The 12,187-nt window shown below is 34.4% G+C and overlaps 1 protein-coding gene across 6 annotated transcripts in view; it reads right to left on the bottom strand.

Moving 5' to 3' along the window:
- The window catches only part of AP3B1 (adaptor related protein complex 3 subunit beta 1), a 155,743-nt gene that overhangs the window by 85,754 nt on the left and 57,802 nt on the right, over positions 1–12,187 (bottom strand). For all 6 annotated transcript variants that reach the window (XM_014261067.2, XM_014261068.2, XM_088054116.1 and 3 more), the window contains 5 exons: positions 10,197–10,294; positions 7,432–7,486; positions 7,281–7,352; positions 4,822–4,884; positions 3,799–3,931 (listed from right to left, as the gene is read on the bottom strand). In XM_014261067.2, coding sequence (XP_014116542.1) covers positions 3,799–3,931; positions 4,822–4,884; positions 7,281–7,352; positions 7,432–7,486; positions 10,197–10,294 — 421 coding nt within the window. The remainder of the gene's footprint in view (positions 1–3,798; positions 3,932–4,821; positions 4,885–7,280; positions 7,353–7,431; positions 7,487–10,196; positions 10,295–12,187) is intronic.

The raw sequence follows: 12,187 nt of genomic DNA on the forward strand, positions 1-12,187 counted from the left end.
TTCTTAAAATAAAGACTGAAAATCACAGAAAATCTGATCAGGAATGCCTTTATCAATAAAGAATTCTACATGGGGTACCAGCATTTTCATTTTTCAAGTCATAGTAAAAATATTAGTTTCTTTTAACAATTTTGAAGCAATGTGGAATTGACTAAGAAGGACAATCTCTGAAGACCCTGCAGCCTGACAACTTCTCAAATGTATCTGTCAAAATACAGAGCAAATTAAATTGATTTTGTCAAATGATGTATGCAAAAAAATTAACAATGCAGCAGACAGTAAATTGTAGAACCAAATTAAAGACTTTTTCCATAATTGGGGAATTTGGCTGCATTATAACAGAACCTCAGAAAATCATCTCAGCATAGAGTATATTACCAGAGAACATTCAAAAGGTAAAAATCATTCTGAAATACAACATTTGAAATCATTAATGTTGCAATGAATTTTCTTTCACTTACATTAGCCTACCTTTGCAGCAACTAAAACACATGAATGAAGACTAATTTATCCACAGTCTACAGTTTGTATAACCACTTTTCCTAAAAGCAGCAAAACTGCATCAACTGGTTTTGGACAGGATGCCATCTTGGTGGATGCCCCTTCCCCAAAAACATTCAAGGTCAGGTTAGATGGAGTTCTGAGCTACTTGGTCTGTGCAACACATCCCTGCCCATGGCAGAAAGGTTGGACTACATGAAATTTAAAGGTCCCTTCTAACCAAAATCATTCTGTTATTAGAGTTACTAACAACGCTCCTAGGGTTAAAAATGCTAAAAGACAATCTAAAACTAGGGCTAGTTACCCAGACACACACAATTTTCTGCTTTTCAGAACTAGGTGAAGCTAGTTCAAGCTTTTACATCATTAACTTTTCAATCCTTATAACATAAATAACAAGTCTCAGAAACCGTACTAATACATATTAACTAGATGCTAGAAGTTACTTTTCTTTTATGTCATTCTAACAGTAATTAGAAAAAATATGTACTAGCTACTGGATATATTAACAGTTCCATTTTATGACTTGTGGTTTTGTATAGATTTGTAGGGCAAAAAATGTTTTAGCTATACATTCTAAAATCGTGCTTCTATTCAACCTGCAACTTTGAACAGAAAATGGAAGTCACCCATCTAAGAAAACTCCGCATGATTTCTAGTATATGCAGTACAATCAGACAACAGACTTCCTATAATCCCATCTCTCTCTAACATCTAAAATGACTTTTATGTCACAGTGGGGCCAGCAGTTAGTTGAAACTATCAATACAATTACTTAAAGGAAATACATCAGTGAAATGCTAAATGTCACACTAAAGAAAGAAAATAACTTCTTTTTGTCCTTCCTACAGCAGATGAGGAAGGAAAATAATTCTCAGCCCTCAACATGGCTTGACAAAAACAGTCTCTTCAGGAATCAGTCAAAATTAGCTTATGATAATCATTCATGAAGGTGTCTCATCACTGAAATTTCTAGTTTCTGTTGTGCTTCTGTAGTTCGAATGTTATTGGGTTTTTTCCCCCCACATATCACAGCTTTCCTGAAGAGGGAAAATCTGACTTTAAGTCACTTAGAAGCATGCAAAGAAATTTTGAAGAACAGTTCTTGACATCCCCAAAGCCTTATTTCTGGAACAATGCCCAGCTTCTCATCACCCAAGTTGCAAAATGATTAACTGTAAAGCTTTTGTGCCATATACAGCCAAGATATCCTCAGTGTTGGGATATATCTACAGTTACAAAACAAGCACATAGAATCAGAAGGCACTTTTCCCATAAGCTTGTTCTTCAGGATTCTGTTTTGGCTTGGTAGAATTAGTGTAAGCACCTTTCTTCTGCACTCAAGTGAATTCTTCATGATAAGAAAACAGTACTGAGAAAGCACAGCTGACTCTGCTGTCACAGACCTCAGAACCTGCTGGACCTACCAGCTTGTGCTTCATGCTACACAGAGCAGCAGGACTACTTCCAGGCTTCAAATGACCACACAAGAAGTAGTGGAGCAAACAGATTGCTTGTATACTTCAATGGTAGAAGTTGGGGGAAAGCAAGATTAACCAAGACTCTCAAAGCTATTCTCCTACACTACGCTAAATCTCTTTTTTATTTCCTTATCATGCCAAAACTCTTATGTTCAGTAAGCTGTGACTATTGGTAATTTCCTGCCACATGGGGAAAGGTACCATGTAAATTATGCCACTCTATTCATTCCTTGAAAGAGGGAATAAAGATACTGAAGCTATGGTAAAGCAATTTGCCAGCTGCCAGGTTTAAAAGATCCTCAATATACCCTTTGCAGTCTTTCAGAACAGTAAGCACAAGAAGATAATTTTATTTGCTAGACAACTACTTAGAAACAGACATGAAAACTAATCTTGTTGAGACAGACCTTTGTATACATGTACATGCATATATGTGTGTATATAGATATATGCATATATATACATATTGAATCACTCTGAAGAAAATATTAAATTGACAATCTGTGATAAAAGAAAAGAACTTTCTCCTCTTATCTTGGTTCCTTCTTAGCAAAACAAAAAGCAAGAAAACAGAAAGAATCGTTAAGTAACAAAATCTGTATTCTGAAGAGACAGTTTTATTATTTCATTTAAAACAGAAAAAATATGGGGATTTGTACATGCTGAAGGAAGCCTACTCAGAGGAAGATTGCTAGAAGAATCAGGCAAAATCAAGAACAACCTTTGATGCTTGTGTTTCTATTATGGTTGTTGCTGAATATAATACAAGAAGGTGCAATGTGCAGACATGGCTTTGCAACACCGTATGGGAAGATATTTTAAACACAGTTGATAAACAGAAATAAGATCCAGCACTAAGAAATGAAAGTCACATATTTTAAAAATACAAAGCTATACACTGAGGCCACTCAAGAATTTCTTATATAAGATGAGGTGGTTGAGAATGAGAACTCAGTTCATAAAACAAATAAGAGAAAGCTCCATGTGTATTAGTGGGTCATGGGCTAAATATGTGCTGCCAAAATGATGTCCCTAATAAAGGCCTTCTCAGGATTACCATGAAAAATATGTCCAGGAGATATAGCAAGGCATTAATACTGCTTTTCAAAGCTGAGAGCAATGTCACCTAAGTCCTTTGAACTATTTTAACTGCTCCAGGACATCCCAAAATTATGCTTTTGCTCCTTCCTGACATTATTTATTAACACATATTACTGACTTCTTATGAAATAAGAACGTGCCATATTCATTGGTAACTAGTAAGAAAATACAATATTATTGGGTATTACCACGCTGCTATACCCTATTTGACTTTATCTGCTCCTTGATGTGTTTCTTAGTGATTTGAAACTTTGTTTCACTATCCAAAAATAACAGAATGCTAGAGTACAAAATCAAGACCATTTATCCTAAACTATTTAATATGTGTTTTCGGTTAGGCATTGATGCACTACAAAAAAAAAAATTCCAAGCTTTCAGCACCCTCTACAGGCTAACTGCTTTAATGCAACTTAACTTTATTGCTATCTATGATAATCAAAACAGCGCACTTTAATAGTCACAGCATTTTAAGAAAAAGTAGGTAAACATGTAATTGAGAGACACACTGAATTAATTTCTCTAACAGAAGAGAAAATAACCACTCCGTGAATATCAGAACCTTTGGAAATCTAGGATTTTTATCCAGTTGTGTCAGCCAAGTTCTTATAGAAGTCAACTCCTGCTTATTGACATGATCTGAAGCTTTGTATGGCTCTGTCTAAGAAAACATTTCATGCCATCAGCTACCCAGAAAACAAAGAGAACTTTAGCTTACCATCCCTGTTGGACAGCAAACAGACAAGGCCGTTAAGGCAGGTGTCAGTCACTTCAGTGATGTTAGTTGCGCATCTGCCTATAGCCTGAATTGTAGCTGCAGCAAACTGCTTATCTTGGCTTTTCACGTAAGTCTAAAGAAAGAGGATTTTTGTTAGTCAATATATAACTCTTGTCAACCAAAGACTGACCTTATTATTCTCATGAGGCGGACATACTGAATAATAAATTAAACTTAGAAAGCTACATTGCACATTAGAAGCTATAATTTTTCTCCTCACTGTCACTTTTAGAAGGTATTTTCTTGCAAGCTTTGGTCACCCATGGCCATGCAAACCTCTGATTTCAAGAAAGCTTGGGGCAGGGGGAAATTACACAAAAATAGCCATTAGTTTGTGTGCAAGGTTGGAGGAGTTGATGAGCTCTCTATTCAGAGAGGTTTCAGTTCATTTAACTAGGAGCATCTGTGAAACTATGAATAACCTACCTGCCTGAGAACCAGTACCTTTCACAGAAATTCAGCCAGAGAACTGAAGCAATGCAAATAGATGTAACAAGTAAAGAGGAAAGAAAGAAGGACAGACACTGTTTCACAATACAGGCAGAAGATCTTGCATGAAGATACTGGAGACAATAAATACTATTTCATCAAATGACTTATGGAAATGAGGTTTGGCAACAAATGCTAATGGCCAAACATTGCTAAAATTAAGATCCTATCATACAGTGACTTACAGTGTCAGTTAAGTTGCTGGAATTTGTGTTTAAGAATATGGAATGATTGAGTTTTACTCATCACTTTTTTTCTTTTTTTTGGTGGCTGGAAGGAGAGTGAGAAACAAAATATTTGAACTCTTTTCCATATACAGCTCCCTTACCTTTATGGTACGAGATGGTTTAATTTCCATTTTTGGGACATTTCACCTTTGAAAATACTTAAACTTGAAAAATACAAGACTAGGAGAAATATCCAACAATGGGAAAAGAGATGATAAATATAAAAAGAATACAATTTTGCACAAACCTGAAATTCTCGAAGCAGAGTTGATATGTTGGCCTCATTTGCTAAATTTGTCAAGATTTCAAGCTACAAGAAAAAAAAAGTTATCAAAAGTTAAAATGAAGTATTATAAACAGTACCACATATACACTATACTTTTATTGTATATAAAATGTATTTTAAAAATATCACTCAGAAGTCAACAGAGTATACCAGAGATCAGTACAAACTGGTACCACCATTGCACTCAGGAGGCATATTTTCCTTGCAAGTACTCGCAAAGTTTACAAAGCAGGGCTCTAGGATTCAGCGATGCATTTTTTATGAGCCCGAACTGAAGTGTTTCACTGCGTATCAAATGGGCTTGAAATACTTCTGTCGGCTTTCCAATGTTACACAACAGGCCTTAGCATATAAGAACCACACGACAGAGTAAGAAGAAATAACGGAAGTCACAACTGCATCAGAGGAGAAATAAATTGCCCATTATATTCAGATGAACTGTATTAAAAGACCTTTAAACTCAGGAAAGAATCATCTGCATCTATGCGATTCTTCAAATCTTATTCAACATCAACAATATCAGATCTTGGAAGTCCTCCTCTTTGTTCCTGGTGAACAAAAGAATGATATACAACACTTGGCATATATTGTTAAGATGCTCCACTTCCAGGCTGTTTTGACTTAGAATGAAGTAAACTGAAAACATAATCCTGTCTCTCCAAAGGGAAGTCATGCCTCAGAAATATGTTGGTATTTTTTGACTTGGAGGCATCCAGAAGAGGATACTCAAATGATACAGTCCACCTACACTTCAAAACAATTTCATAAGACGTATCTTTAAAGACTCTTAAAGACACGTATCTAGAACAGCATAGTAAGCAAGAGGATAAAAGAAAAAGAGAAACAAGCAAGAGAAAAGGAGATTATAATACAGCGTGGCTTTCAATGGAATATCACAAATCATATGCCTTTATCGCACGTGAACTATGAAAGTAAGAAGACAGATGACAAAGTTTTCAGCTGATGCTACAGTTTACAGGGAAATGAAGACAAAGGCTGACTAAGAAAAGCTGTGAAAGAGCTCCATATAGTAGAAAACTGATTAAGAAAACAGAAAAAAATTTCGACACATCTGCAAAGTAATGCTCGTAATTGGGAAAAAACCTTAACTGTTCAGAAAATGAAAGACTCTGAGATGATGACAATTCATTATAACTGAGAACTTGTGATTAAAATAGGTTACTGTAAAAATACAAGCTCAGTGGTAAACAGTGATCAAAAAACTGAAATTGATGCTGGAAAATAAAAAAAAATAGAAATTCAAACGGCACAGAAGATAAATTCAAGGGCGCACCTACATATTAGTTACTGCCATGGGTCTCATTCTATTTTGAAAACAGGCAGGCTTGAACAGAGTTAGAAGAGGGAGAAAACGACTAAGTTTTTTTATGTATGTGAAAGTTTAGGGTCATCTAAATTTTGCAGCCATCATGAAACAAATGAGACAATGAAAGGGAAAAACACAATTTCTACTTCTCCACCTCTTCTCCAATATATTATCAAGTAATATGGGAATTTAAATATATCAACTTTCTATTATTTTTGGATAACAGTAAGGCATTCCTTGCAATATTTCTAAAATGTAGAGAATATCTTTTTGCTTCCAACTGCCTCAAATTTACTTAAGTATTACTGCTGGTATAAAATACAAAAATATATTTTGTTTGAATATAAACATGATAGTTTTGGCATAGCCATCTTGAACTACATCATTCTTGCACATATAACATAAGTGTGATACACATGTAAAACGAAGGTAAGGAAAAAATACTGTTTCTCTCAGAAACCTGCCTTCCACTCCTAAACACAAGTGCCTATGACAATCTAAAGCAAAACAAGAGAAAAGGCACATAACAGTAGACACTTTTTTAGCCATTGTTTTTTCAAGGATTTCACGTTTGTTAAAGAGTAAGTACAGATAAAACAACAAGACAGCAGCTGAAAACATGCATTGAGATGTGGCCTTGAGGAAAGCCTAAAGTACTTCTACTGTCAAATGCTAACTTCAAAGAAAATTTGGGACTCAAACACTGCCTCATTTTGTACATGGGAACAGATTTAAACTCTTTTTAAGCTAACAGTATTAAAGACTCTTTTCCTCCCATGAAACAGCCGAACACTCAATGTCAGAATGCCTGGCTGAAAAAAATTATAATGCTCTGTATCACTGAAAGGTCCTAAAAGCTTTAGTGGAAAATATAGCTGCTCTTCTACCTGCAACACAGCAATGGGAACTTTCAGATAGCCTGACAAGCCGGAAGGCCCCTTGTGGACTTAACTAAAGGCCTCTATACTTCTTAGTGAGATAAAGAAACAGCACATAAATGACCGGTGTAATATCAGTGAAAATCATTTTATCTTTCTCTTGCAAACTGATTAGTCCAGCAGTATATAAAAAAATTTGCCTTTAATAAACTCACCTTGAGTGTTTTGATCATAGTTGGATCAGTTGATCTAACATAGAAACTCTTCAGATAAGGTTCAAACATGCCCTGAAAATCAGAACATATTTTAGTAACTATCCTATGTTTCATATACAGTGTGATTAAAAAAATTCTAAATAGGGTATACCTTTCTTTGAATTGACATAGTGGCAATATTTTGCAGGACAATATACTGTACCTCCCTAGAATGTGAAAAGAAAAATAAGAGTCATTCCATAAAATTACTGATACATAGAATAATTCAACATGGCAAAGAAAGCCCAATTCTATTTGAACAGAAAGTTAATTATCCATTTGTTCTAGCACAAACATAAAAGGCAAAGCTTACTGTCAACTGCTGTCATCATTTGATTCACAGGAAGAAAGACACATGATGAAACCAGGTTCTCAAGTTTTTAAAACTCCAATACACGCAAATACTCACTGATACCATGCAATGGTGACGTTTATAGACCTTGGGTATTTATTCAAACCAGAATTACATAAGTAATTTTAATATAATGGAAATAGCTTACAAAAGCCTTACATTTCATCCATCTTCTTGAAATAAATATTTCAAGAATGACAAGATTTCAAGAATTTCAAGGATGACATAACTGAAACAAAAACACACAGGCTTTATCTGCAGTGTTGAAATAACTGCATTAATTGCAACAGTTAATCATTGCACAATTAGCAAGATTCACTATGACTTTTTTTGTCTTGAGAATTTTTCTAAAAATTCTCAACCCAAAAAGGGCCAGGATGTCCTGTAACTCAAGGGTATACACTGGCAAACACATACATCTATAAGAAACTAACACCTTTATATAATAGACTTCGCCAGAGATTGACAATAGATTTACGTAATATTCTACAAAAAACATTAAACATGTTTGGAGAGGGTATTCTCATCATTAATGAATGAGTTTAAAAGTCTCCACATGAGTGAGCAAAAAGAAATCTGGGTACTAGTCTGAAGCTTTTAAAGTGCAGATTTTGTGTGACCAATTGCTTAAAAACTAAGTAATAATTTACACACAATTTTTCTGAACCTTGAGTGTTCAAATCCTTGCATGTTGCAAATCTCATCCTAATAGAGAAATCATCATACCCATTATCTCCTCTTATTCAAAGCTGTCTAATAGCCCTAAGGTAATTACAGCTGCTGCTTACAAAGAAAAGTGATAATAGAGAAGTACTTAAGATCTTTTAAACCTATTTTATGCAATTCCTACACAGGTGCATGGCAATAGTCAGTTACACATGCTGAAACAAGACTGGAAATTGCTATGAGATACTCTTTCGGGCACTCTCATCCTAACTAGATTATAGCTTAGTTGACATTAATTTGAAGGCCACAGGCAAATAACTTCAAGGGCAAACAGCAAATGCTTATTTCGAAGCGGCTCTAAAAGCAAAAGTGTTTCACCCAGAATAGTAAAAGAGAACAGAAAAGCCATTCAAGACAGAAAAATCAGAAGACTAGTGCCATTTAAGGTATTAGTTGAGATACAGGAAAGAAGTGACTTTTCTTTTACTGAAACCTGAGTATAAACAAGCAATAAACCACATGCAAATAATCCTTTCCATCTGTGAGTATGAGTTTATACATTATCCGCCAATTGCTTTAGTCACTTTACTCATCTTTGCCTAACGAGAATGGGAAGCATACTGTACTATAAAACCAAATAAAAAAATAATTGTTATTCATTCTTACCTGAAATAAAAGTGTGACTACCTAGTCCCATTTAGCTTTTTTACCAACTTTTAAACAATAGAGATATTGAGCTGCAGAACTTTTGCAGAGAAACAGCTCTTTGATGGCAGGGCTTACAAAAGTAAAGATATATCCAGGATGAGTAATCTTGCCAGACACAACAGAAGTGAGATTTTTTAAAATACCTTTCTGTTTGATATAACTGATATAAAAGTAAATTATTTTCACTAAGTTCACTAAGTGAAATTCTAGGCAAAAATACCATTTTTAGTTAAAAAGTTATTCTAAAAACAACTAATACTGTCTTATGTAAACCCTTCAAGGCATTTAATACAAATATATGGAAGTTCAAAATCTAAAAACTGAATAGGGAAGAAAAACACTTCCATGCAGCAAATATTGGCACAGTATACGAAAACTATGAACTACAAATGAAAAAATAGCACTAACAACCTAATAAAATGTGGCTGACAAGATCTTTCATGGAAAAGCAGACAAAACACTACTGAAGATGATGAGGTCAAAACAGAACGTTCTGTATTAAATTTGAACTTGTTCTTTAATAACCATCCAAAGATTAAGAAAACACAGAAGACGCAGCAGTGTATCAAGTGGCAATACCAATTTTAACACATATGTTGTCTCCTTCCCCTGAGATACTCAAAAGCTGACCAGACACAGTCCTGAGTACTGTGCTCCAGACCCTCTCTGTGTAGGGAAGTTGGACTACACAATATGCAGTGATCCCTTCTAAACTCACCTATTCTGGGATTTGTGTTACAATGCAGGAAAATAAAATATACATCAAAAGACTTCTTTAGTGCTCAGCAAGACAGTAAGGAACTCAACAGAACTAAACTTCCAATAATTAAAAAAACCAAACAAGATATTAAGGAAACCATTTAATACTGACTCTATTTAAACACTAACTAGGCAGCCATGATTCTCCTCAGAACAAAACTCATAGGAACGAAACAATAACCAATGATCCCTAGATCATTGGTCCCTAGATAGGATACCCAAAATGATGGAATTACCTTTAGTGATCCTCATTTGTTGAGTGAAAGTGAGTATTACAGGACAATTTCAAAATGAAATTAATTGTGTAATAGCTACATTCTTATAACTATGGCTAAACAAACATGCACAAAAAAAAAGTACGCACAGTGATGTAAAGTATGGACTTGACCTACCTGTTACTACGGAGTAAACGCACCAATGACTTAGAAACAATACCAGCTTCAGATTTTGGGGCCAAATGCCAGTAAAGCTGTGCAACTGCCATTACCACCTAAAGGAAGAACATTCAAAGCAGCATGTTAACTTCAAATCATCATTCATATCTACCACATTTGCTTCAGACCTGCAGGACTACCAGCTCACTCTTCCTCAGAAAGCAAAATCAGCAAAGCAGACTGAGGGAGAACATTGGAATAAATATATTTTTACTAATTAAGTAGGTTTACTTCCTCCCCGTATTAACTGTATGCTATAATAAATAGAAGGTCACAGAAATAGTGACTAGGGGAAAAAGCAGTAGGTAGTTTAATAACAAACACAGTGATACCATTGTTGATAAATCAGTATTGCTAACATCAGCTGTACAAAGTAATGAAGAAATATTCTTTACAAGTTTTTCTAATGTGCTTTTCCTTTATTACTACAGGTTCAGTATCACCTTTTATCTAGTTTCCACTGAAAATCTTTCACTACATTATTCTACTATACAATGTATAAAACAACAGCTGCTTTTATTTTTACTTTTAAAGCATCAAATCCAACAGAAAGTAAAAGCTACAGGGTTGTATATCAATATCCAGGCTAACAAAATTCAGAAGACGGAGACATAAGCAACTTAAACCCCGTTTTTTTTGTTCTCAAATTTTCTTATAAATAAGACAAAATATGATCTTTATGCTAGCGTCATGTCACAACCTTTCTTACAATAGTGTCATGATCAACTCTGTTTCAAACAAAACAAATCATAGAGACTCCAAGTACAGTCCTCATGATAACACTTCATTTGGTATCTTAAATCTTAGTACCAATGAAACAAAAATCATTATTCAACAATAAAAAGCTATTAAAAACATCTGAAGCCAGAAAATAACTTTAAGGTTTTTACCAATATACCACAAGTATCTTTTACTACTGACAAAAAATGCATGGTCATATGGAAAGACATTAATTAAATTAATTACAGGTAAATTCTGTGAATAGTATGAATATCCCCATAATAGCAATGCAGGGTAGCATAATTTTGGTAACACTTTTCAAAGTTTACTTTAACATCTCAGTTAACTTTAATATCAGAAAGTTGAAGATCGTAAGTGTGAGAATCCATACCATATTTAATAAAGAAAATTATTTATGGAATGAGGGCAATAACTAATTGAACCTCTTCATGAAGTGGGATGGCAAACATATCAAACACACTTGTTCTTTGCATGAAATTAAGAAATACCACAGACACTAAACAGTGATTTTTAGCAAGAAGTTGTAAAAATTTAATCAATTTGTTTTCAAAGTCTGCTGGGCTGGAAGACCATAAATGATTTTGAGAAGTGCCACACATGAGTTAGAATCTCAAAATATGTTTCAATAGAGAACTAAAATCTGATCTGTTTAACCTACTAAGAATAGGTGTCAAGGTGACTTAATCATGGTGCACTGTTTTTGTGGTGATATGAGTATTCATTATCACTGGAACACATGTCTGGTAAGACATCTAGTCCTGACTAACAGGACAAACTCAGATTAGAAGTAACATTCTGTGATCTGATTAACATCATAATGATTCACCGTGAGCATAGCTTTTTCCAGTTCTAAAAAGTTACCTGTATTTTAAAATCTCATGGAAATAATCTAGCATACCATACTTATAATGTCATATCTATCCTGGAGCCCTGACAAGGCAACAGCTCTAGAAATGTGGTGTATAATTGTCTACTTTTAAAACATGAGACTCAAAAGAACAAATTAATGAATTAATAACAACTATGATTTTCTTTATAGATCTGTTCCAATAAACTGTACCAGTTTGTGCCATCCTAATTGCTGAGAGTTTTAGCATTAAGAGCAACCTATGGTAGAGTCATCACATGCTATGTAAGTTGGATTCAAATGCTCTCTTACTTTTTTCTAGTATTTTGTTTGTCCATATTATTTGGAGCACATATCACAA

This window comes from Pseudopodoces humilis, chromosome 4, assembly GCF_049639895.1.
Source record: "Pseudopodoces humilis isolate 2021_Gansu_Grassland_sample_001 chromosome 4, ASM4963989v1, whole genome shotgun sequence".
Taxonomy (NCBI): Eukaryota; Metazoa; Chordata; class Aves; order Passeriformes; family Paridae; genus Pseudopodoces; species Pseudopodoces humilis.